At 37.7% G+C, this 27602-nt stretch overlaps 1 protein-coding gene across 1 annotated transcript; it reads right to left on the bottom strand.

Annotated features, from left to right (window-relative positions):
• Positions 1–1220: 1220 nt before the first annotated feature.
• On the bottom strand, positions 1221–4309 carry LOC148544562 (uncharacterized). The gene is made up of 3 exons (XM_088497951.1): positions 3908–4309; positions 1647–2141; positions 1221–1592 (listed from the first exon to the last, which is right to left on the bottom strand). The coding sequence occupies exons 1-3, from the start codon at positions 4307–4309 to the stop codon at positions 1221–1223; spliced, it is 1269 nt and encodes a 422-aa protein (XP_088354077.1).
• Positions 4310–27602: the final 23293 nt, after the last annotated feature.

Below are 27602 nucleotides of genomic sequence, written 5' to 3' on the forward strand. Positions count from 1 at the left end.
TTTCTTTACCACAGACACATGGCTCACATTTTCTTCCTAAGATCATTGATGCCCAACATCTCTTTGGATTACTAAATGTTTTGTAGCTAGGTTGCTCTTTATTGTGGACTTTCAGTTGGCAATCCCAAATTAGTTGATTTAAGTGGCCAAGTTTTGAAATACTCCTCAGAACCTACTTATCTAAGCATATCCTAGTACAAAAATACCACAGGCATGTGTCCTAGGGTCCAAGCTATTGGTGTCTAGCCTTATTGTTTGTTTCTTTGCCAATTCTTGGCTTTTCTTTTTCTTTTTCTTTTGATTCATTCTCAAGGGGCTTTCATTAATTGAAAGATTATAGCAGTAAACTAGCTTAGGCTTCAAGGAACATGTCATTATGCAACATTTATTTTGTGAGCTAACAATTGAATCAAACACATACCACCACTAACTTTCATTCTAACTTTTGCAACATTGAACAATTACTTTTCTAATTCAACCATTTTTTTTTCTTTTATTCAAGCAGCAGGGGACCAAACAAAATTTAAGCTAATGAATGATGACAAGATTATGCAGATAGCTTTCTTTAGCAAATACTTCCACTTGCAACTAAATGAACATTCTAGCCAGACGTAAAGGAATCCCTGAATTAAAACATTTCACAACAACAAGGATCAAGTGTAAATACAACCTGTTGGGTTGCAGCTTTTCATTCTTCCTTCTGCTGTACCCCTTCTGAGTCATAATGCAGACATTCTTTAATTTGTTGGCTGTTCTCCTGCATACTCCTCAAAAGTTGCTTGCTTTTCAAGCCCTTTAGGTATCCGGTAAGTATTCAAAGCTTATTTGTGGGCTTTTGAACTTACTTTGGTGTGTGAACACCAAACTTAGTTCCTTGTCAATATTTCTCATGCATCAATTTGACCATATGTGAAACCCTTTTTCTTTGCCAAAAGCAATAAAACTAAAAACCAAAAAACAGACATTGGTTAAGTAATTTTTCTGATTGCTTGGAGCTAGCAACCCTTTATGCAGAAGGTGAGAATGTGTTTTTAAATAAGATTTTTGGTGGAACACCAAACTTAGCATCCTTCATTCTCTCTTAAATTATTTTGGTGTGCAACACCAAACTTAGCTCTTTGCAATATAGATAAAGCTACTTAGCTTTTTTATTGACATAGCTATGGAAAGAAAACTACCTCAGGTTGGGTTGCCTCCCAACAAGCGCTCTTTTATTGTCACTAGCTTGACATCCTCCATTCTGAAATCAATTCAGGTTCTGAACCTCCTTTTTTTTTGTCCCATTGGCCTCGTAAATAGTGCTTTGCCCTGTGACCATTAGCTGTGAAATGACTCTTTGTTACTTCATCTAATAATTCGAGGCTTCCATAAGGAAAAACTTTTGTCACCAAATATGGACCAGTCCACTTTGATTTGAGCTTGCCAAGGAAGATCTTGAGTCTTGAATTATATAGCAGTGCTTGCTGTCCTGGTTTGAACTCCTTTTTTGAGATCTTCTTGTCGTGCCATCTCTTAGCTCTTTCCTTGTATATCTTAGCACTCTCATAAGCTTCTAGCCTAAACTCATCCAACTCATTTAGTTGTAGCAGCCTCTTCTCCCCTGCTACTTGAGAATCAAGGTTGAGGAGCTTAGTAGCCCAAAAAGCTTTATGTTCAAGCTCTACAGGGAGGTGACAAGATTTTCCATATAACAGCTGAAATGGGGACTTTCCAATAGGAGTTTTGAATGCTGTCCTGTATGCCCAAAGTGCATCCTCAAGCTTCCTAGCCCAATCTTTTCTAGTTGCTCCCACAGTCTTCTCCAAAATCCTCTTCAATTCCTTATTTGCAAGCTCTGCTTGGCTATTGGTCTGTGGGTGATATGGTGTGGCTACTTTATGCATTACCCCATATTTGTGATGGATTTTCTCCATCTGCTTATTACAAAAATGACCACCACCATCACTTATAAGTCCCTTAGGTACTCCATATCTGGTGAAAATGTGCTTCTTTAGGAATTGAAGAACAATTTGTGCATCACATGTGGTTGTGGCTATTGCTTCCACCCACTTTGAGACATAATCCACTGCTACCAAAATGTATTTGAAGGAGTAAGAAGGAGGGAAGGGCCCCATGAAATCTATGCCCCAAAGATCGAATAGCTATACTTTGAGAATAAAATTTTGAGGCATTTCATTCCTTCTTGTCAATCCTCCAGCCCTTTGGCATTCATTACACTAGTGAACAAACTCCCTGGCATCCTTGAAGATGGTTGGCCAGTAAAATCCACTCTGCAGTACTTTAGCAGCTGTTCTCTCTGGTCCAAAGTGTCCACCATATGTTGAACCATGGCAATGCCATAATATATCTTTCATTTCATTTTCAGGGACACACCTCCTAATCATTCCATCAGAGCATCTCTTGAATAAAAAGGGTTCATCCCACAAGAACTTCCTTGTTTCATTGAGTAGCTTCTTCACTTGCTGCTTGGAGAATTCTTGAGGTATCTTCCTTCCCACTTTATAATTTGCTATGTCAGCAAACCAAGGTGCTTGTTGAACTTGGAAGAGGTGCTCATCAGGGAAATTCTCATTTACTTGTTGTGGTCTATCTTGATTGGCTTCTTGTGGCACTCTTGATAGATGATCTACTACTTGATTTTCACTCCCCTTCCTATCTCTCACCTCAATATCAAATTCTTGTAGCAGTAGCACCCACCTAATAAGCCTTGGTTTTGAATCCTGTTTAGACATTAAATACTTGAGAGCAACATGATCAGTGTATACTATAACCTTTGAACCAATCAAGTATTGCCTAAACTTATCAAATGCATATACAATTGCCAAGAGCTCTTTCTCAGTGGTGGTATAATTTTTCTGTGTTTCATTTAACACTTTGCTGGCATAATATATGACATGGTGCAACTTGTCTTTCTTTTGTCCCAGCACAGCACCAATAGCAAGGTCACTTGCATCACACATAAGTTCAAAAGGTAAGTTCCAATCAGGGGGTGTGATGATTGGTGCTCTGATGAGTTTTCTCTTTAAGGTTTCAAAGGCATGCTTGCAGTTGTCATCAAAGATGAAGGGGTTATCAATCACTAGCAAATTGCTCAATGGCTTTGTTATTTTTGAAAAATATTTGATGAACCTTCTGTAAAAGCCAGCATGCCCAAGAAAACTCCTTACTGCTTTCACATTAACAGGTATAGGAAGTTTTTCAATAATTTCTACTTTAGCTTTATCAACTTCTATACCTTTACATGACACTTTATGCCCAAGAACTATCCCTTCAAGAACCATGAAATGGCATCTCTCCCAATTCAATACCAGGTTAGTTTCTTGGCATCTTTTCAAAACAAGAGTTAAATGATGCAAGCAAGTGTTAAATGAATTTCCAAAGACAGAAAAATCATCCATAAAGACTTCTAGAAAATTTTCCACCATATCAGAAAAAATGGAAAGCATACACCTTTGAAAGGTGGCTGGGGCGTTTCATAGCCCAAAGGGCATCCTCCTGTATGCGAAAACTCCAAATGGACATGTGAAGCAATCTTCTCTTGGTCCTTGGGGTCTACCACGATTTGATTATACCCAAAATACCCATCCAAGAAGCAATAATAGGCATGGCCGGCCAATCTTTCCAGCATGTGATCAATGAATGGGAGGAGAAAGTGATCCTTCCTTGTAGCATCATTCAATCTTCTATAATCTATGCACATCCTCTACCCAGTCACTGTTCTGGTGGGGATCAACTCATTCTTCTCATTGATGATGACTGTCATTCCTCCCTTTTTTGGTACAACTTGAACCAGGCTCACCCATGAGCTGTCAGATATTGGAAAAATTATCCCAGCATTCCATAGCTTCATGACTTCTTTTTGAACTACCTCCTTCATGGCTGGGTTAAGCCTTCTTTGGGGTTGAACCACAGACTTTGATTCTTCTTTCAACAAAATTTTATGCATACAGATGGCTGGACTAATGCCTTTGATATCCTCAATTGTCCAACCCAAGGCTGCTTTGTGAGCTTTCAACACTTCAATCAACTTTGTTTCTTCTTCCATATTCAAGGAGGAGTTAATGATCATTGGTAGGGTCTCTTCTTCTCCCAGGAACACGTATTTGAGATGAGGGGGAAGAGGCTTCAACTCCTGTTTTGGCTTCTCGTTCTCCTTATCTTCACTGGAGATTTCTACCACTTCCTCTTCTTGTTCCTCCTCCACTTCTTTGTCCTGTTGCTCCTGACAAGTGGCTTCTAACATTTCCTCAACCAGACTTTCTATCATATCCACCTTCATGTAGTTCTCTTGTACAGGGGGATGTTGCATTGATTTGAAGACATTGATGACCATTTGCTCATTGCGCACCCTGAAGATCATCTCTCCCTTCTCTACATCAATAATGGCTCTGGCTGTGGCTAGAAATAGCCTTCCCAAAATGATTGAATTATTTCCTTCTTCTTCTATATCCAGAATTACAAAGTCTGCAGGGAAGATAAACTCCCCAACCTTCACTAATAGGTTTTCCACAATGCCATTGGGTGTCTTGATTGATCTGTCAGCCATTACTAAAGACATCCAGGTAGGTTTGAGTTCTTATATGGCAAGCTTTCTCATCATTGATAACGGCATCAGATTAATACTAGCACCAAGGTCACAGAGAGCTTTGTCTAAGGTTATCTTGCCTATGGTATATAAAACTACAGAACTCCCTGGATCTTTGAGCTTTGGTGGGATACCCCCTTGAATCACGGCACTACATTCTTCAGTGAGAAGCACTGTTTCCTTCTCTTGCCAACTCCTCTTTTTGTTGATAAGCACTTTCAAAAATTTGGCATATAGGGACATTTGCTCTAATGCTTTAGCCAGTGGAATATTTATCTCCAATTTTTTGAAGACTTCAAGAAATTTAGGGAAGTGTTGGTCCTTAGTCTCTTTGTTGAACCTTTGGGGATATGGCAACGGAGGTGTGAAGTTCACTCCCTGCCTGTGATCCTTTGTTGGTCCTTTCATTGCTTCCTTTGAATTGTGTGGCTGTTCCTCCTTTTCTTGAGCCTGCTTTGAAGTTTGCTTGCTTGCTGTTACATCCTTGTCATTGGCTTCCTCTTTTTTAGCTTATTTCTTGTCATTTTCCTTTGGCTTCTTGGTTGCTCCTTCATTTTTCACCAAGATTTTTCCACTCCTTAGCTGTATAGCTTTGCACTCTTCCTTCGGATTTGGAATTGTATCACTTGGGAGTGAGCTTGATGGTCTCTCAATAGCAATTTGCTTGGAAAGCTGTCCAATCTACCTTTCCGTATTTTTCATGGAAGCTTCTTGATTTTTAGTTGTAAGTTCTTGGTTCTTCATTATTTTTTCCATCAAGAGTTTCAAATTGGTGATCCTCTGAGAATCTTGTGAGATTGGTTGGTTGTGAGATGTTGAGGGTTGATGGTAAGTGTTTTGATTGGTGGCTTGGTTATTGGATGCATAATGGTTAGAGTTGGGGTAAGTGTTTTGGTTTTTTTTTTTATGTATTTTGACTATTATTCTGCTGGTTGTTCTGGTTTGTGTTTTTCCAACTGTTTTGGTTTGAATTCCTTTGCCATGGCTGTTGAGTCTGAGTGTGATTGTCTCCCCATCTGAGATTGGGGTGGTTCTTCCAGGAGGGGTTGTAAGTGTCACCATTAACCTTATTGTGTCCAAAGCCTTGATTGTGCATGTAATTCACTTGTTCTTGCTGTTGATCTTCACAAGCTTCTTCACCTTGCCCCCATGTGGTTGATGGCGGGTTTATATTTACTGCTGTAACTTGGAGGCTATCAATCCTCTTGGCCATTTGCTCAAATTATTGCTGAATTTACTGCTGCATCATTTTGTTTTGAGCTAGGATTAAGTCCACTCCTTCCAACTCCATCACTCCTTTCCTTTGTGATGGTTGGCATTGCCTTTGGTGAGCAAAGAAATATTGGTTGTTAGCTACCATATCAATGAGATTTTGGGCCTCCTCTACAGTTTTCATCAATTGTAAAGAGCCCCTGGCTGAGTGATCTAGAGCCTCCTGAGCTTTCAATGTCAAGCCTTCATAAAAATTCTACAATATGTCCCATTCATTGAACATTTCAGGAGGACACTTCCTGATTAGAGCCTTGTATTGTTCCCATGCCTCATAGAGAGGTTCAGCATCCATCTGTGTGAATGTTTGTACTTTAGTCTTCAATCTAATAATCCTCTGAGGTGGGTAAAATTTGGCAAGGAACTTGCTCACTAGATCTTCCCAATTGCTGATGCTATCTCTTGAAAATGACTCCAACCATTGAGTGGCTTTATTTCTGAGGGAGAAAGGGAATAACAGCAGCTTGTAGATGTTAGGATGCACACCATTGGTTTTGACAGTATCATAAATCCTCAGAAAAGTGGATAAGTGTTGGTTTAGATCTTCAAGTGGTCCTCCTCCATAGGAGCAGTTGTTTTGAACCAAGGTGATGAGTTGTGGCTTCAGTTTAAAATTATTTGTATTAACATTTGGGGTAAGGATGCTACTCCCACAATGTCTAGGATTTGCAAATGTATATGAAGCCAAAACTCTCCTCTGTGGTGGATTGTTGTTGTTGTTGGCTACTCCTGCTGGTGAATTTGGTGGATTTGTTGAGTGTTCCTCCAATTCCTAGAACTCTTCCTCTGATTCTTCCTCTCCAATAACACTTTTCCCTCTTGCCTCTCTTCTTAATCTCCTGAGGGTTCTTTCGTCTTGTTCACAAAAGGTGGGTATAGCACCCCTTGTCCCTGACATACAAACCAAACATAAAAATCAAACAAAACCAGAAAAACCAGGAAAACTTCACTCTATTGCTAAAGTGAGGTTTTAGTTAGCTTAAGCAAAAATTCAAACAGTTAGTATGTTAGCCAAAAAGTAAAAAAAAGAAAAGAAAAAGTGCTTGATGGGTTGGAAACAAAATTCCAATACCGAAAACTCACCGACAAGTGTACCGGGTCACATCAATTAATAATAACTCACGTGAGTGAGGTCGATCCCACAGGGATTGAAGGATTGAGCAATTTTAGTTAGGTGGTTGATTTAGTCAAGTAAATAAGTGTTGATTTGAGTGATTTGTATCCAACAGAAGCTAAATTGCATGAAATTTAAAGGGAGAGGGATAATTGACAAGAATTTAAAGTGCATAAGAATTAAAAGAGCTGAATCTTAAGGTGCAAATAATGTAAATTGCAAAAACTTAGATTACAAGAAAAGTAAATAACTGAAACTTAAAATGCAAGAAATATAAATGGCTTGAATCATAAAAGGATCCGGGAGTTGGGAATGCAGAATTTAAACAAAAGGCATTAAACATCAATCAACAGAGGAATAAAAGATGACTTGAATTGAAACAGATCTCAAACAGAAGAGTAAAATTGCTTGAAAAATCAAACAGCAAATGGATCAAACTTAAATTGCAGATTCTCACTAAGAGAATAAAGATCTCAGGGGTCAAGAGACTAGAAAACAAGTCTAGATCTCAATTCCTTCCTTGATCCAACTAAGAATAATTGTAGAAGAAGTAAAGATGGAAGCCAGTAGAGAAACTTAGATCCAAATCACAATTCCTTGAATTATGCAGCAAAATAAACAGAAAGAGATCTCAAGATGAGATTGAAACAGAATTTCTTCAATTCTCCACCCAAGATCCAGAACAAAGAATAAAAAGTGCAGAAGCAAGAACAAAGAAGAAGAGAGATCAATTTCCCTTCCCAATTCCAAAACTCCCAAAGCTAGAAAATAAAATTAAAAATTTAAAAGTCAGAAAAAAGGTCCTCTCTAACTCAAACTAGCTTCTATTTATACACTTCCTATTTTTGGATTTTAGAATTTGGAGTGGGCTTTTTAATTTTGTGAAGAATTAGATTTTATTTTATTTTTGGACTCAAAATTGAGTCATGGTGCACTCCCAGGGCATGGCTCAGTTGAAAAACCAAACTGAGCGCCCAAACTTGCTTTCCTTGCCCAATTTGGTGCGCCACCCCTTTGTCCGTGTCACTCTTTGATAGAGCTCAGTTGGAAAATTGAGCTGAGCTTTCTATTTTGTCCTTGGTGTGCCTAATTGTGCGCGTCCCAGCACTCTTGGCCGTGTCACTTGTGCGCATGGTTTCCTCCTTGGTATGCTTCCTAGCATGCCAATGTGGGGGAATGGGGGGAGAGTAGCGCTCAGTTGGGAAAGCAAACTGAGCTCCCCATTGTAGCGCCTGGTTGTAGGCTTCATGCTTCCAAGTTCGATCCTTGGTGAAAGCAATTTGGTGCTGATTTCCTTGGAAGAGTGGAGCGCTCCTTCCTTGCCTTTCATGAGGCTCCCTAGTTCGAACCCCCTTGAATGCATTTTAGCCAATTTTGGCTTATTTCCATTGCAAAGAGCGTTCCTTGCTTCCCTTGGGTCATGAGTTCGAAACTTGGTGGCTTCATTCCTTGGAATTTTACTTTGAATTTTTTTTTGAAGAAGCCCGATAAAGCTCACTTAGTGAATTGAGCTTTATGCTCTTGCCTTGCTTTCTTTGATGCTCAGTTAACTAAGTTAACTTAGCTTTATGCCTTGCTCCCCTTTTTTTTGTTCTTTGTGAAGCTCGGTTCACTCACCCAACCTAGCTTCCCTCCTTTCTCAATGATGCCATGCTTTTTCTTCTCCTTTGGCTACGCTTCTTGTTTCCTTTGGGCACACTCCTTTGGCCACGCTTTTCTTATTTTTTTTCTTTTCTTCACCTACTAGTAATCAAAACAACCAATCAAAGTATCACCAAATTCACAGGGTTTAAAGTTCATTCAAAATTCAATTAATCATAGCTTAAACCTCATGGTTTTGTGTCAATTAAAAGGTGGTTGATTGATTTCACTAATTCATGCAAATCCACTCCAAATTACTTACTTACAATGCAAGAAAGTGCATAAAACCTAATGAAACAAGTGAAAATTGCTTGAAAAGCTAGCATAAGATGATCTGTCATCACTCACTTACCCAAATAGCCTTACCCTTTTATTTACCTTTGTTAACCAATTTTGAACTTATTTTAATCCCCTTTTGTTCTTTATTTTATCACATCACTACCCCTAAGTGAAAAAACAATAAATGTCCTTAATTTGGATCCTTAATTAGCTTTGGCTAGTGAGAGTGTATATCATTTAAGTGTGGAAAATTTTGAAAACTTTATTTGATGAAAAAGTGGTTTATGTTTCTTTTGAAAAATATTAGAAATTTGGGTACATACTCATGTATGAATTATGTAAACCATATGAATTCACCTTTTGTATATATTATGTTATTGTTGAAAGAAAATTATATATATATATAAAGAAAAAAAGAAAAAAAAAGAAAGAAAAAGGAAAAGAAAGAAAAGAATAAAAAGGGGACAAAATACCCCAAAGAAGAGTAATAATAACAATGCATGTGTGTTATGGTTGAAAAGAATACGTGAGTATGTGGAAAAAGTGAGAATTATGGGTAGTTAGGTGTTGTATTAAAATTGTATAGGTTGTTATATGTGTTTGGTGAGAGCTTAGGTTATTCAAAGATACAAATTTCAAGCTTACTTAGCCATATATATCCTTACCTTGACCCTAGCCCCATTACAACCTTGTGGAAATTCCTCATAATAATTGTATCTATGCATTGAATGATTGCTGATTGTTAGATAAAAAACAAATCTTAGAAAGCATGATTAGAGGAGAATTGAGTGAATCGACCCTAAACACTTGAGCGACTAGAGTGTATACACATCCAGTGAGGGGTTCGATTGCTCAATTTCATATTTCCACTTATGACGATTGCTTATCTTGCAAGTTTGTAAATCCTTTTGTAGAGCTTAATTCAATTGTGAATTTGATTTGGTTATGATTACTTGAGCCGTTGATCATATATATGTTTATTCTTAGAAATTGATTTATTTTTGACTAGGTAGATATGTATAGACAAGTAGATAGATAGCTAGAAGAGTTACATGCATTGAGATAGGTTGCATATAGGTAGTTTACTTTGAATAAATATTGATATCCCTTTCTTGTCTTTCTAGAGTTTAGCATGAGGACATGCTATTGTTTAAGTGTGGAGAGGTTGATAAACCCCAATTTTAGGGTTTATCTTGTGTTGAATTTAGTGAATTTTATCAACTTATCTCACATTTATTCAATGAAATAGCATGATTTTGTAAATTTCTTCTAAATTGTGCTTAAAAGATTAAAAACATGCTTTTTAGGCCCTTAAATTACGAAATTTAATTTCTTTTAATTCCATTCGATGCCTTGATGTGTTTGTTAAGTGATTTCAGGCTTAAAAGGCAAAGATTGAATTGAAGAAATGAAAGAAAAAGCACGTAAAAATGGAGAATTCATGAAGAAATGAAGTTTTGAAAATCTGCCGATTGTTCTATGCGTGACCTTCCGCGTATGTGTGACCTGAAATTTTACCATGTGGCGCGTACGTGGGACCTTGCGCGTACGCGTGACATGAAGCACGTGACTCACTTAAAGAAAACGTGGCTGATAATTTCTGGACCCTTTCAAGCCCAAATCCAACTCATTTCTGAGGTATTTGAGGTCAAATCCAAGAAGGAACAACGGGGGAGCAAGTAGGATAGTTTAGTATCATGTGCTAGGTTATTTTCTAGAGAGAGAAGCTCCTTCTTCTCTCTAGAATTTAGAGTTGTTAGTTTAATTTCTCTTTAATTTCACTCTTTAATTCTTGTTTTAGTATAGTTTCATTTATATTTCCATCCTCTATTGCCTTAATTCTCTTAGTTCTTCTTGTTAATTTCTCTCTTTTATGCCACTTTTTAGTTTATGAACACCCTTTTTAATTTTGATTCCTTTGATGCAATTTGATGTTTCTATGTTTATTGATGCTTAATTTAGTTGTTATTATTATTTTCTTGCATTTGGTAGCCTTAGAATTTATTATTATTGCAATTTAATATGCTTTTCTTTTTATGCACAGCAAGTTTTTGATAAAATCCTTGGCTCACTTTTAGAGTAGATTTTGAGCATTCTTGGCTTAGAAAGAGAAGCTTGGTAATATTAATTTATTAATACCTAATTTATATTAGTAATCTAGAGTTTTTAATTAATCTTGTTTCCATTGATGCTATTTATGGATTGGGATTAGCTAGGCCTATTTGATTTTCTCTCAATACGAAGATAATGTAATAGGCATAACTCTTGGTAATTATTGTGTTATGATTAATGACTAGGATAGAAAACCTTGATTCTCAATCTTTTCCATGAATGTCTCTTTAGTATTTGTTATTTTTAGTTGTTTTCTTTATTTTATTGTCATTTAGATTATTGTGTTCTTATCCACAAACCACCCCCGTGAATCTCATAATCGATAATACGCAAACCTCATTGCAATTCCTTTGAGAGACGACTCGAGGTTTAAATAGTCTCGGTTATTATTGGTTTGCATTGTGACAAACAAAATTAAACTTTAGGGTCAGAATCAATTGCCGGTTTGGACTATGCTTGCAACGAAATAATTCTAATTTTTATTGAGAGATTCTAAGCCGGCATAAAATCTTTATCATCAAGTTTTTGGTGCCGTTGCCGGGGAATTGCAATGTGTGCTTGTTATTGGTTATTGTTCATATGTGAATATTGTAAATAGTTTTCTTTTTAGTTTGCTTTCTAGTTTTTATTAGTTTTAGAGAGTTTGTTTTCATTGTTTCTTTTTAGCGTTTGTTTTTTTTTATTTTCTCTTGTTACTATGAATCCTCACTCATTTGGCTAAGAGTTTGGTTACAACTATATCGTAGAAAATGAGAATTTCAATTATAGGTCGCATCATGGATCGTGGAATCAATTGAGTGAGGAGCCATATGCTTATGGAGAACCTTCTTGGCAACAACCTCCTTCGGTTTCTTATGGTTCCAATCCACCCCATAATGCACACCAATATGAACCAATTCCTCCACATAGCCCTCTAAAATCTTACTCACAAGCCACAGCATACCACCAAACACCTCCATATGATCCAAACCCATACTCACCATACCAACAACCATATGAGCCATATGAACCATACTTAGAACCACTGTCATTCCAACATCAATACTCCCAAGAAACACCACTTCCTTATACACCACCTCAAGACTTTCATCAATATGAACCACCTTCCAATTATGACACCTTTCTTCCAAACGATGAGCCATTTTCTTCACCATCTTCTTCATTAAATGAACTTCTCCAACCCTTAATGCAAGAACAAAGAGAGCTTCTCTCTATTCTCCAAAAGCAAGAAGAACAAAAGAGGCAAGAAGAAGACCTCCAAATGATGGCTGCCTTAGCCAAAGCGATAAACCACTTAAGCGATGAACCGCTTAATCTCATTGTGCTTTTGTCATCAAGATACTCCCATCGGCGAATGTGGAGATGTAACTAAGAAAAACAGTGAGAAAGAGAACTTGGAGCTTCAAGGAGAAGAAGAGGATTTGAAGCAAGAATTATAACAAAGGGAAAAAGTTGAGATACTTGAACCAGAAGAAGTGGTTGAAAAATTAGGAGAGGTTAAGCAAGAAGTGGATTCCACGGTTATTACTCCCGGGTCGTCCTCACGAGAATGGGTAAGTGTGTGTATCAAAGTTGGCTAGAATTCCAGGGTTGAAAGACATAAGCAAGAATTTAAACTAACAAAGCTTAACATACAAGAAACTTAAATCGCAAGAAATTAAATCAACAATTAAAGCAATATCTAGGTAAATGCAATCTAACAAGACAATATATGAATCTAATTCTATTCTAGAACTAATTAAACAACTAATACTAACTAAAGCAAGAATTGAGTAAATAGAATTTAGGTTTTCAAATATGAATTGCAAAAGAACTCCTGGCTAAGGCATAGGAATTGAAATCACTATCCTTGTCAAATAAGCAGATATTGACAACTATGAGGGGTCCATCCCATTAAGTTTACTTCTATGATTGAAGTATGTCAAATAGGCTTAGTCAACATCAACCCATAAGTTCCAATCTAACCACTTATTAGCTTAGTAGTGTCAATAAGCATCAAATTGAATAACAAAAGGTTTCCAAAATCATCAATTCAATTAGACCGAATGACTCAAGGTCACTTAATTCCCTTAGCCAAGAGTATAGGAAACTATTCCATAACTAGTGAAATCAATTCATCAAACACTTGATGTGCAATAGTCAAAGACATAACTAAATTGCAAAATTAAACAGAAATTAAAACTACCCACTAACAATTATCAACAATAATGACTAAAATAAAGCTAACAAAATATAAAAATATTAATGCATTAATAAAAATTCAAAATTAACAAGGTTCACAACTTGAGAAATAAGAGAAATAAAACTAAGATAAGAAAAAATACTAGTAAAATATCTAGGCAAAAAAAAGCTAAAGAACTACAATTAGGATGATAAAAACTGAAATTAACAAAATCCAATCCAGAAATTAAGGCAAAAGATAATCAAAGAACACTAAGCCTAGAAAGAAGTAAGACTTTCTCTCTCTAGAAGAACTAAGAACCAAAAATTAGCTTGATTAAGTCTAAATGTTGTATGCTCCCATGTCCCCCTTTCCCCTTCAATTCTTGGCCTTTTTCAATTCAGAATTGAGTTGATTTGGGCCCAAGAAAGGTCCAAAAATCACTAGCACGTGCAATTCTAAATTACGCGCCACTTGTCACGCGTACGCAGAAGATCACGCATACACGTGAGCATCAGATTCTCAAAACTTTAACCCTTCATGTTCCTTTCACTTTTTCATGCTTCCATGCCATCCTCTAAGTTATTCTTGCCCTATAGATCATGAAATCGCTTAGGAAACGCATCACGACATCGAATGGTAATAGAAGAGTATTAAAAATTAGCATCTTTAAGGTCCTAGAAGCATGTTTTCAACTATAAAGCATAATGGGAGGAAATCATGGAAACATACAATTTTAGTGGATAAATGTAAGAAATGTTGATGAAACCCACCAAATTTAACACATGATAAACCCTAAAATTGGGGTTTATCAACCTCCCTACACTTAAACACTAGCATGTCCTCATGCTAAGTATTAGAAGACCAACGAATATAGGGAATGGTAAGACTTATGGAATGCAACCTATCTATATGGATGCAACTAATGTACCCAATGCAAATGCTTCTACTCACTTTGATAGAGTAAATCAATCTCCAAGAACATATATGAACACATAGGGCTAAAATATTATGATGATCAACAAATTCCACTAATTCAAATTTCAAAATAAAGTATGAATAAACTTGAAAGCTAGGAATATGGGGTTAAGCATTGAACCCTCACTGGAAGTGTTTGCACTCTAATTTCTCTAGTGTTTGAGGGTCGATTCTCTTAAGTCTCTTCTAATCTTGCTTTCTAAGGCTTGCTTTCTTCTACCAATCAACATGTATTCAATGCATGGATACAAATTTCAAGAGGTTTTTTCAAGGGTTGTAATGGGGTTAGAGCCAATGTAGGATTGTTTTTGGTCAAGTGGACTAGAATTTGAATCTTTGATTAACCTAAACTTCCCACCTAACTTAAGACAATCCATGTAACTATAATATAAAGCCTAACTACCCATTATTTATCTTTTTCTACATACTCATGCATCCCATTTTTAAACACAACACATATGCATTGTTAATACCGCTTTACCTTGGGGCATTTTGTCCCCTTTTTATTGCTTTCTCTTTTCTTTTTTCTTCTTTAAATTTTTTTAGTACATAATATATACACAAGAGACTAGTGCATATGATTTCTCTTTTGATGCATGAATCTGTACCCAAATTTTTCAAACTTTCCAACAAGAAGTGAGATTACCCAATTCACCCATCCAATATTCCCAAATCCAATTTTTCCACATTTAGGTCATGCGCACTCTTACTAATCTAAGTTAACCAAAGATTCAAATTAAGGACATTTATTATTTTTCACTCAGAGTTAGTAATGTGCTATTATAAAGAACAAAAGGGTTTAAATAGGCTCAACATCGGTTTACAAAGGTTGATAAAAAGGATAAGACCAATTTGGGTATGTAAGCTTTAATGAAACAAAGACCTCAATCACATAAAATCATTTATACATTAAACAATGGACATATAGAATCAAGCAAGTCAAATATTACAATCTTAGAGAGAACAACACACACCAAACAAAATATTGGTTAAAAAGATGCAACCAATTAACCAGGCTCAAAATCTCACTAGGTTTATATGCTCTAGCTCTAAAACCATGTTCCAAAATTAATTTCTTCAAGAAAGTTCACAAAAAGTTAGCTCCAATTAGTGGAATGCCCTAAAACAGCTTTCTTGGAAAAGAAATTATTACTTCAACCAAGTAATCCTAGTAAGAAGTGGTTGGATGAAAAATAATTCATCTAATTCATATGCATCCAATCACTTAACAAAGATAGGTAAAATATGTACAAAAATCTAGAGATATTTACATACAACTATCATGCACAAAGTACTTAAAGATGAATTCTAGATACTTAAATACAAACAACTAACTACAAAATGCAAATTATCCTAACTAACAAAAGAAAATAATATCTAGGTGTTGGAGAGATTTGTTACCCACGGAAGTCGGTCAGCGACCTCCCCACACTTAAACATTAGCACACTCCTCCATGCCATCTGTGATGAGCAAAAAGGCTTCAGGATCTCCACCTCCAATAGCCTCAGGATGGTGTCATAGGGTCGGCTCCATGTCCACCTCCTGATCGCCCTCTCCGTCATGATCTGAAGTGGACTCCGAAGTGTCGGGCTCTTTCCAAGGTGGGTTGCTGTAGTTGATGAGCTTCTTCAAATATTCATAATGTCGCTTGTTGCGACACTCACTCTGCTCAATCTTTCGGCCTTGCCGGTCTATCTTCTCGGTGAGCTCAATCAACAATTGGAGGATAGACGGCTGTGGTGCATGCGGTGATTTTAATGGTGGAGCTGATGGTGCTGCGACATCTGAGTGTGGGTCTTTATCCTTGCTCTTGGTTACAACTTGATGCTTAATCCATTTTCCATGCGGAACAAATTCTTTGCCCTTCAAAAATTTAGCCTTCACATCATTAGGATCATGTGGAATGCCAGCCTCAGATGCTAATTTCGTAACCAAAGCGGGAAACGGGAGGTTACCAACTATCTGAACTCGGCCCATAGTTTGTCGAATGAGTCTTGGGAGGCTGAGAGACTTTTTTGTCAGAATACACCAAACAAAGACGGCCATATCCGCAGTGATGGTAGACTGATGAGTGCTTGACATTACATAATGAGACATGATTTGTTGCCATACTCTAGCCTCCATAGTCAATGCATGCACTGAGATGCACTTGGGCTTACACTTGCTATAGATCCACTTACTTTCGGGCTGAGTAATAACTTTAAGGACATCATCCCAATGAAAAAGAAATTTCTTGGGGTCAAATTCTGCTTGTTGATAAGCATCCATCCCATTCAGACTTGGTGGAAGGTCAAGTGCTCGTTGAATAGCGACTTTAGATATTGGGACTTGCTTCAGACGTAAATAAATTGATTCAAGGGTGGGTGTGTGATAATTTGCATAAAATTCATCCACCCAAGATAGGTTGGCTCCACTCACATCCCGATTTAAGAACCCCAATGTTGCCTCTCAATGCAGTCCACCACAAATTGAGCTAAATGCTCCGGAACAAGTAGGTGGCGCGCACAGTGGAGATTTCTATCAAGCAACTTGGAGTACATCTTTCTCCGTCTCATTAATTCGGTCAGCCATCTTTGGCTGCTTAAAAGGTGGCGGATTGACGGCTGGCTTGGGAGCTCGCGCTTTGCTCGGCGCTTTCTGAGATGCCGCTTTAGTAGACGTCTTAGAAGCTTTTCCTATCCTTTCTTGGTGGCCACTTGAAAAGGAGGAAAAAGAAGAAACATTAAGCTTAGAGAGAAAGACACCAAAATTGAGAAAAAGCAAGAAATAATGCCAAACAAGAGTAAGGGGTCTAAAGTACATGGTAGCTACAATATGTAAGTGAGAAATGAAAAAAAAGCATTGAGGCTTATTGATAAACTACTATTTTATGGTTTATTTTGGATTGAATAGAGTGGATTTTGTTAACTATTTCCACACTTATTCATATAAATTGCATGGTTTGTGAATCCTTCCTAATTTTGTGCTATGATTGAAAACATGCTTCCTAGGCCTTTAAATTACTAATTTTTAATCCTCTCTTATTACCATTCGATGCCGTGATGCATTTCTTGAATGATTTCAGGGTTATAGGGCAGGAATGGCATGGAGAGTGAAGAGGAAGCACGCTAAAGTGCAAGGAAAACAAGAAATTGAAGATTGGAATAGCTGGACCTAACGCGTACGCATGGCTGAAGCGTGCGCGTGACCACGAGCATCATCCAATGACGCGTACGCGTGACTGACACGTACGCATGACCTTGTGCAAAGCTCGACAATGCATACGTGATAAACTACTATTTTATGGTTTATCTTGTGCTCAATTGAGTGGTTTTTATCAAGTCCTTACCCACTTATTCATATGATTTGCATGATTTTACAATTCCTTCCTAGTGTTATTCTATGGTTGAAAACTTGCTTCCTAGAGTCTTTAATTTGTGTATTTTTAATTCTCTTTTATACCATTCAATGCCGTGATCCGCGTGTTAAGTGTTTCAGGCTTTATAGGGCAGGAATGGCTTAGAGAATGGAGAGGTAGCTTGCAAAAATGGAAGGAACACAAGAAACTAAAGAGAAAACCAGCGAGCATCGACGCGTGCGTGTACCTGACGCGTACGCATGGATTGGAGTTCTGCTAGATGATGCGTGCGCGTGCATGACGCGTACGGGTGACACGCGAAGATGACCAGTGATGCGTACGCGTGACTGACGCGTATGCGTGACATGCGTGATCTGCAGAAATAACAAAAAATGCTTGGAGCAATTTCTGGGCTGTTTCTGACCCAGTTTTCGGTCCAGAAAACACAGATTAGAGGCTATAAAGTAGGGGAATCCATTCATTCAAAAACACAACTTTTCATAATTCATAATTTTAGGTTTTTAGATGTAGTTTCTAGAGAGAGAGGCTCTCTCCTCTCTCTAGGTTTTAGGATTTAGGATTTCTCTTAGGTTAGGTTTACTTCTTCCCAATTCCAGGTTCAATGTTCCTTTAATTTAATTTTTCTTCTACTTTATTTGTTCTAGCTTACTAGTTTATTCTATTTTTCTTGTTGATTCCTTTCTTATCCAATTTGGTTTATGAACCTTCCAATGTTAGATTTGATTTTATATTTAATGCAATTTGAGGTATTTCAGATTTATGATTTTAATTTAGCTTTTTACATTCTTATCTTTGGTTGAGTAATTGGTGACACTTGAGTTATTGATGAGCGGATAATTTATACGCTTTTTGGCATTATTTTTAGTATGTTTTTATTATATTTTAGTTAGTTTTTATTAGTTTTTAAATAAAATTCACTTTTCTGGACTTTACTATGAGTTTGTGTATTTTTCTATGATTTCAGGTATTTTCTGGCTGAAATTGAGGGACCTGAGTAAAAATCTGATACAGAGGCTGAAAAAGGACTGCAAATGCTGTTGGATTCTGACCTCCCTGCACTCAAAGTGGATTTTCTGGAGCTACAGAAGCCCAATTGGCGCGCTCTCAATTGCGTTGGAAACTATACATCCTGGGCTTTCCAGCGATATATAATAGTTCATACTTTGCTCGAGATTTGATGGCCCAAACTGACGTTCCAAATCAGCTCAAGAATTCTGGCGTTTAACTCCAAAACTGGCACAAAAGCTGGAGTTAAACGCCCAAACTGGCACAAAAGCTGGCGTTTAACTCCAAGAAAAGTCTCTACACATGGAAGCTTCAATGCTCAGCCCAAGCACACACCAAGTGGGCCCGAAAGAAGATTTCTGCATTAGTTACTGATTTCTGTAAACCCTAGGCTACCAGTTTTCTATAAATAGGACCTTTTGCTATTGTACTTTCATACTATGGATCTTTGAGAAGCCTTATGCTATCTTAGACACGTTTGGAGGCTGGCCATTCGGCCATTCCTAGACCTTGTTCTTATGTATTTTCAACGGTAGAGTTTCTACACACCATAGATTAAGGTGTGGAGCTCTGCTGTTCTTCAAGAATTAATACAAAGTACTATTATTTTTCTATTCAACTCAAGTCTATTTCTTCTCCAAGATATTCATTCATTCTTCAACTTGATGGATGTGATGATCCGTGACACTCATCATCATTCTCACCTATGAACATGTGCCTGACAACCACCTATGTTCTACTAGCAATGACTTGAATGCGTATCTCTTGGGTTTCTAATCTAAGATTGGAACCTTCGCGGTATAGGCTAGAATTATTGGTGGCCATTCCTGAGATCCGGAATGTCTAAACCTTGTCTGTGGTATTCTGAGTAGGATCTGGGAAGGGATGACTGTGACGAGCTTCAAAATCACGATTATGGGGCGTGTGACAGATGCAAAAGGATCAATGTATCCTATTCCGACATGATCGAGAACCGACAGATGATTAGCCGTGCGGTGACAGCGCATTTGGAACGTTTTCACTGAGAGGACGGGAAGTAGCCATTGACAACGGTGATGCCCAACTTAAAGCTTGCCATGGAAAGGAGTATGAATGATTGGAAGAAGGCAATAGGAAAGCAGAGGTTCAGGAGGAACAAAGCATCTTCATACGCTTATCTGAAATTCCAACCGAAGAATTACATAAGTATCTCTATCTTTATTTTATGTTTTATTTATCTTTTAATTATCAATTCTCCATAACCATTTGAATCCGCCTGACTGAGATTTACAAGGTGACCATAGCTTGCTTCAAGCCGACAATCTCCGTGGGATCGACCCTTACTCACGTAAGGTTTATTACTTGGACGACCCAGTGCACTTGCTGGTTAGTTGTGCGGAGTTGTGATAAAGAGTTGAGATTACAATTGTGTGTACCATGATGATGGCGCCATTGATGATCACAATTTCATGCACCAAGTTCTTGGCGCCGTTGCCGGGGATTGTTCGAGTTTGGACAACTGACGGTTCATCTTGATGCTTAGATTAGGTACTTTTCAGAATTTTTAAGAATGAATTCTAGAGTTTCAAGGTGATGTTCTTAGCATCACAAAAGCTTATTGATTCTCATCAATTTAGCTGCTGAATGTAATGTCCTGCTAAAGTTTGGCCAAACATGTCTAATCTTTTTAGACTGAAGCTTTAGACTAACATTGCATGATTCCTGGAATTCTCATTAAAAGTTTTGATTCTCTTTATTTTCTTTTTCCATATAAGTTTTGAAAATCACAAAAAAATTTATAAAACCATAAAAATCAAAAATATTTTATGTTTCTTGTTGGAGTCTAGTATCAATTTTTAAGTTTGGTGTCAATTGCATGTTTTTATTCTTCTTGCATTTTTCGAATACATGCAATATGTTCTTCATTGATCTTCAAGTTATTCTTGATGATTTCAGTGCTCTAATCTTTAAATTCTCTTGTTTTGTGTGTTTTGTTGTTTCTCATATCCATTCTCAATTTGTTAGTGTCTCTTATATGAAAATTTTTAAGTTTGGTGTCCTTCATGCATTGTTTGATTTGAGTTTCCTAAGATTAGTTGTATTTTGATTGTTTCTCATCATTAAAAAAATTCAAAAATATTTTCAAAATCGTGTCTTTTCAAGTCAATAATACAGAGAATTAAAGATTCAGAACATTCAGCAGAGGAATCAAACAGAAAAAGATGGGCGTTCAAAACACCCAGTGAAGAAGGAAAACTGGCGTTTAAACGCCAGCCATGGTACCTGGCTAGGCGTTTAACGCCCAAAAAGGTAGAGTTTTGGGCGTTAAACGCCAGAATGGATGCCATTCTGGGCGTTTAACGCCAGGATGACACTAGAGGGAAGATTTTGTTTTTAATTTAGATTTTTTTCAAATTTTCATAATTTTTCAAAATCAAATCTTTTTCAAATCACATCTTTTCAATCATATCTCTTCAAAATCAATTTCTTTCCATTTTTTTATTTTCAAAAATCCATGTTATAATTAAAGATTTACTTCAAAATTTTCAAGTCGTTACTTGCCTATTAAGAAAGGATCAAATTTTAAATTTTGAGAATCATATCTTTTAATTTCTTGTTAGTCAAGTAATCAACTTTAATTTTAAAAACTTTCTTTTTCTAAATTGATTTTCAATCATATCTTCTTAATCATATATTCTCAATCACATCTTTTTCAAAATTAACTCTCAATCATATCTTTTTTATTTCTAATTTCAAAATCTTTTTCAAAAATCACTTAATTTCTTTCCCAATTTTAGTTTTCAAAAATCATCAATCAATTTTTCAAAATTTCTTTTAATTATTTCAAAATCTTTTACTTTATTTTCGAAAATTCTTCCCCTCTTCTCACATCCTTCTATTTAAAGGACTAACACTCTTCCTCAAGGTGCAATTCGAACTTCTTCCTTCTTTATATGTTCGAATTCTCTTCTATCTACCTCCTCCTTCTATTATTATTTTCCTCTGACACCTCAAGGAATCTCTATACTGTGACATAGAGGATTTCCTACTTTCTTGTTCTCTTCTCTTTCATATGAGTAGGAACAAAGATAAAGGCATACTTGTTCAAGCTGATCCTGAACCTGAAAGGACCTTGAAGAGAAAGCTAAGAGAAGCTAAAGAACATCTCTCTTTAGAGGGCCTAACAGAGCTTTTCAAGGAAGAAGAAACTATGCCAACCAAAAACAACAATGCCAACAATGCAAGGAAGGTGCTTGGTGACTTTACTATACCTACTTCTGACTTATATGGGAGAAGCATCTCAATCCCTGCCATTGGAGCAAACAACTTTGAGCTTAAGCCTCAATTAGTTTCTTTAATGCAACAGAATTGCAAGTTTCATGGACTTCCATTGGAAGATCCTCATCAGTTCTTAGCTGAATTCTTGCAAATCTGTGACACTGTCAAGACCAATGGGGTTGACCCTGAAGTCTACAGACTTATGCTTTTTCCTTTTGCTGTAAGAGGCAGAGCTAGGACATGGTTGGATTCACAACCTAAAGAAAGCCTGAACTCTTGGGAAAAGCTAGTCAATGCCTTCTTGGCAAAGTTCTTTCCACCTCAAAAATTGAGCAAGCTTAGAGTGGAAGTCCAAACCTTCAGACAGAAGGAAGGTGAATCCCTCTATGAAGCTTGGAAAAGATACAAGCAATTAATCAGAAGATATCCTTCTTACATGCTTTCTGAATGGAGCATCATAGGAATTTTCTATGATGGTCTGTCTGAACTATCCAAGATGTCATTGGATTGCTCTGTTGGAGGATCTCTTCATCTGAAGAAGACGCCTGCAGAAGCTCAAGAACTCATTGAAATGGTTGCAAATAACCAATTCATGTACACTTCTGAAAGGAATCATGTGAATAATGGGATAGCTCAGAAGAAAGGAGTTCTTGAGATTAATACTCTGAATGCCATATTGGCTCAGAATAAAATATTGACCCAACAAGTCAATATGATTTCTCAGAGTCTGTCTGAAATGCAAGCAGCAACAGACAGTACTAAGGAAGCTTCCTCTGAAAAAGAAGCTTATGATCCTGAGAACCCAGCAATGGAATAGGTGAATTACATGGGAGAACCCTATGAAAATACCTATAATCCTTCATGGAGAAATCATCCAAATCTCTCATGGAAGGATCAACAGAGACCTCAACAAGGTTTTAACAACAATAATGGTGGAAGAAATAGGTTTAGCAATAGCAAGCCTTTTCCATCATCTTCTCAGGAACAAACAGAGAATTCTAAACAGAGCCACTCTGATTTAGCAACCATTGTCTCTGATCTAATCAAAACCACTCAAAGTTTCATGACTGAAACAAGGTCCTCCATTAGAAATTTGGAGGCACAAGTGGGTCAGCTGAGTAAGAAAATTACTGAACTCCCTCCTAGTACTCTCCCAAGCAATACAGAAGAGAATCCAAAGAGAGAGTGCAAGGCCATAAACACGTCTCACATGGCCGAACCTGGAGAGAAGGAAGAGGCAGTAATCTCCACTGAAGAAGACCTCAATGGACGTCCACTGACCTCCAAGGAGTTCCCTAATGAGGAACCATGGGAATCTGAGGCTCAGACTGAGACCATAGAGATTCTATTAAATTCACTTTTGCCATTCATGGGCTCTGATAAGTATTCTTCCTCTGAAGAGGATGAAGATGTTACTGAAGAGCAAGTTGCTAAGTACCTTGGAGCAATCATGAAGCTAAATGCCAGGTTGTTTGGTAATGAGACTTGGGAGGATGAACCTCCAATGCTCATCAAAGAACTAGATGACTTGACTAGGCAGAAATTACCTCTGAAGAGACAAGATCCTGGAAAGTTCTTAATACCTTGTATCATAGGCACCATGACCTTTGAGAAGGCTCTGTGTGACCTGGGATCAAGTATAAACCTTATGCCTCTCTCTGTAATGGAGAAGCTACGGATCATGGAGGTACAAGCTGCAAGAATCTCACTGGAGATGGCAGACAATTCCAAGAAATAGGCTTATGGACTTGTAGAGGATGTCTTGGTAAAAGTTGAAGACCATTACATCCTTGCTGATTTCATAATCCTAGAGACTGGAAAGTGTATGGATGAATCCATCATCCTTGGCAGACCCTTCCTAGCCATGGCAAAAGCTGTGATTGATGCTGACAGAGGAGAATTGATCATTCAAGTGAATGAAGACTCCCTTGTGTTTAAAGCTCAAGGATATCCCTCTGTCACCATGGAGAGGAAGCATGAAGAGCTTCTCTCAATACAGAGTCAAACAGAGTCCCCACAATCAAACTCTAAGTTTTGTGTTGGGAGGCCACAACCAAACTTTAAGTTTGGTGTTGAACCCCCACATTCAAACTCTAAGTTTGGTGTTGGGAGGTTCCAACATTGCTCTGAATATCTGTAAAGCTCCATGAGAGCCACTGTCAAGCTATTGACATTAAAGAAGCGCTTGTTGGGAGGCAACCCAATTTTTACTTATCTATATTAAATTTCTATTTTCTTTTGTTATTTTATGTTTTCTATAGGTTGATGATCATGTGAAGTCACAAAAAAACAATTGAAAAATCAAAAACAAAAGGAAAAACAGAATGAAAAATAGAACACCCTGGAGGAGACACTTACTGGCGTTTAAACGCCAGTAAGGGTAACAGAATGGGCGTTAAACGCCCAGTCTGGCACCATTCTGGGCGTTTAACGCCAGGAATGGGCAAGAAGCTGGCGTTAAACGCCAGAAATGGGCAACAGCCTGGCGTTTAACGCCAGGATTGGCAGCAAGGGGCATTTTGCACGCCACATGATGCAGGGATGAGAAATCCTTGACACCTCAGGATCTGTGGACCCCACAGGATCCCTACCTACCCCACCTCTCTCTCACTTCTTCACCCATTCACCAATCACCTCAATACCTCTTTCCCAAAAACCTCTCACCTATTAAATCCCACCATTCTCTTCACCACTCACATCCATCCTTCATAAAACCTCACCTACCCCACCATTCGAATTCAAACCACTTTCCCTCCCAAAACGACCCATAATGGCCGAACCATACCCCCCTCTCCACTCCTATATAAACCCATCTTCACTCCTCCATTTTCACACAACCTAAACACTACTTCTCCCCCTTGGCCGAAACACAAAGCTCCCTCCATCTCCTCTATTTCTTCTTCTTCTACTCTCTTCTTTCTTCTTTTGCTCGAGGACGAGCAAACCTTCTAAGTTTGGTGTGGTAAAAGCTAAAGCTTTTTTGTTTTTCCATAACCATTAATGGCACCAAAGGCCGGAAAAACCTCTAGAAAGAGGAAAGGGAAGGCAAAAGCTTCCACCTCCGAGTCTTGGAAGATGGAGAGATTCCTCTCAAGGGTGCATCAAGACCACTTCTATGAAGTTATGGCCAAGAAGAAGGTGATCCCCGAGGTCCCTTTTAAGCTCAAAAAGGGCGAATATCCGGAGATCCGACATGAGATCCGAAGAAGAGGTTGGGAAGTTCTCACCAACCCCATTCAACAAGTCAGAATCTTAATGGTTTAAGAGTTCTATGCCAATGCATGGATCACCAAGAACCATGATCAAAGTGTGACCCCGAATCCTAAGAATTGGCTTACAATGGTCCAAGGGAAATACTTAGACTTTAGTCCAGAAAATGTAAGGTTGGCATTCAATTTGCCTATGATGCAAGGAGATGCACACCCATACACTAGAAGGGACAACTTTGATCAAAGGTTGGACCAAGTCCTCATGGACATCTGTGAAGAGGGCGCTCAATGGAAGAGTGATTCAAGAGGAAAGCCGGTTCAACTAAGAAGGCATGACCTCAAGCCCGTGGCTAGGAGATGGTTGGAGTTCATCCAACGCTCAGTCATTCCTACTAGCAACCGGTCTGAAGTTACTATAGACCGGGCTATCATCATTCATAGCATCATGATTAGAGAAGAAGTAGAAGTTCATGAGGTTATATCTCAAGAACTCTACAAGGTGGCAGACAAGTCCTCCACTATGGCAAGGTTAGCCTTTCCTCATCTCATTTGTCACCTCTGCAATTCAGCTGAAATTGACATAGAGGAAGACATCCTCATTGATGAGGACAAGCCCATCACTAAGAAAAGGATGGAGCAAGTGAGAGAACCTCACCAAGAGCATGAGGAAACTCCTCATCATGAAATCCCTGAGATTCCTCAAGAGATGTATTTTCCTCCACAAAACTATTGGGAGCAAATCAACACCTCCCTAGGAGAATTAAGTTCCAACATGGGACAACTAAGGGTGGAGCACCAAGAGCACTCCATCCTCCTCCATGAAATTAGAGAAAACCAAAGAACCATGAGAGAGGAACAACAAAGGCAAGGAAGAGATATTGAGGAGCTCAAGCACTCCGTAAGATCTTCAAGAGGAAAAACAAGCCGCCATCACTAAGGTGGACCCGTTCTTTAATTTCCTTGTTCTTTATTTTCCTGTTTTTCAAATTTTTATGCTTATGTTATTTATGTTTGTGTCTTTATTACATGATCATTAGTGTCTAAGTGTCTATGCCTTAAAGCTATGAAAATGAATCCATCACCTTTCTTAAATAAAAAATGTTTTTAATTGAAAAAGAAAAAGAAGTGCATGAATTTCAAATTTTAAAATAGTTTAATTATCTTGATGTGGTGGCAATACTATTGTTTTTCTGAATGAATGCTTGAATAGTGCATATTTTTTAATTTGATTGTTTATGAATGTTAAAATTGTTGGCTCTTGAAAGAATGATGGGAAAAGGAGAAATGTTATATGATGATCTAAAAAATCATAAAATTGATTCTTGAAGCAAGAAAAAGCAGTGAAAAGCTTGCAGAAAAAAAAAAGAGAAAAGAAAAAAAAAAAAGAAAAGTAAGCAGAAAAAGCCAATACCCCTTTAAACCAAAAGGCAAGGGTGATAAAAAGGATCCAAGGCTTTGAGCATCAGTGGATAGGAGGGCCCACAGGAATAAAATCCTGGCCTAAGCGGCTAAACCAAGCTGTCCCTAACCATGTGCTTGTGGCGTGAAGGTGTCAAGTGAAAACTTGAGACTGAGCGGTTAAAGTCGAGGTCCAAAGAAAAAAGAAGAGTGTGCTTAAGAACCCTGGACACCTCTAATTGGGGACTCTAGCAAAGCTGAGTCACAATCTGAAAAGGTTCACCTAATTATGTGTCTGTGGCATTTATGTATCCAGTGGTAATATTGGAAAACAAAGTGCTTAGGGCCACGACCAAGACTCATAAAGTAGCTGTGTTCAAGAATCAACATACTTAACTAGGAGAATCAATAACACTATCTAGATTCTGAGTTCCTATAGATTCCAATCATTATGAACTTCAAGGAATAAAGTGAGATGCCAAAACTGTTCAGAAGCAAAAAGCTAAAAGCCCCGCTCATCTAATTAATACTGATCTTCATAGATGTTTTTGGATTTCATTGTATATTCTCTTTTTTTATTCTATTTGATTTTCAGTTGCTTGGGGACAAGCAACAATTTAAGTTTGGTGTTGTGATGAGCGGATAATTTATACGCTTTTTGGCATTATTTTTAGTATGTTTTTAATATATTTTAGTTAGTTTTTATTATGTTTTTATTAGTTTTTAAATAAAATTCACTTTTCTGGACTTTACTATGAGTTTGTGTGTTTTTCTATGATTTCAGGTATTTTCTGGCTGAAATTGAGGGACCTGAGCAAAAATCTTATTCAGAGTATGAAAAAGGACTGCAGATGCTGTTGGATTCTGACCTCCCTGCACTCAAAGTGGATTTTCTGGAGCTACAGAAGCTCAGTTGGTGCGCTCTCAATTGCGTTGGAAAGTAGACATTCTGGGCTTTCCAGAAATATATAATAGTCTATACTTTGCCCTAGATTTGATGGCCCAAACCGGCGTTCCAAGTCAGCTCAAGAATTCTGGCGTTTAACTCCAAAACTGGCACAAAAGCTGGAGTTAAACGCCCAAACTGGCACAAAAGCTGGCGTTTAACTCCAAGAAAAGTCTCTACACATGGAAGCTTCAATGCTCAGCCCAAGCACACACCAAGTGGGCCCGGAAGAAGATTTCTGCATTAATTACTTATTTCTGTAAACCCTAGGCTACCAGTTTTCTATAA

Source organism: Arachis ipaensis, chromosome B9, assembly GCF_059453495.1.
Source record: "Arachis ipaensis isolate K30076 ecotype BB chromosome B9, ASM5945349v1, whole genome shotgun sequence".
Classification (NCBI taxonomy): Eukaryota; Viridiplantae; Streptophyta; class Magnoliopsida; order Fabales; family Fabaceae; genus Arachis; species Arachis ipaensis.

What these genes read in the sequence shown, in the direction of transcription:
- LOC148544562 (XM_088497951.1), bottom strand. Translation starts at nt 4,309, where the DNA reads ATGCAACATCCCCCTGTACAAGAGAACTACATGAAGGTGGATATGATA. An exon ending in AAGAAGAATCAAAGTCTGTG is followed by an intron (nt 2,142 to 3,907) that starts GTTCAACCCCAA and finishes CTCAAAGTATAG; the next exon opens with CTATTCGATCTTTGGGGCAT. An exon ending in CTGTAGAGCTTGAACATAAA is followed by an intron (nt 1,593 to 1,646) that starts GCTTTTTGGGCT and finishes GCAGGGGAGAAG; the next exon opens with AGGCTGCTACAACTAAATGA.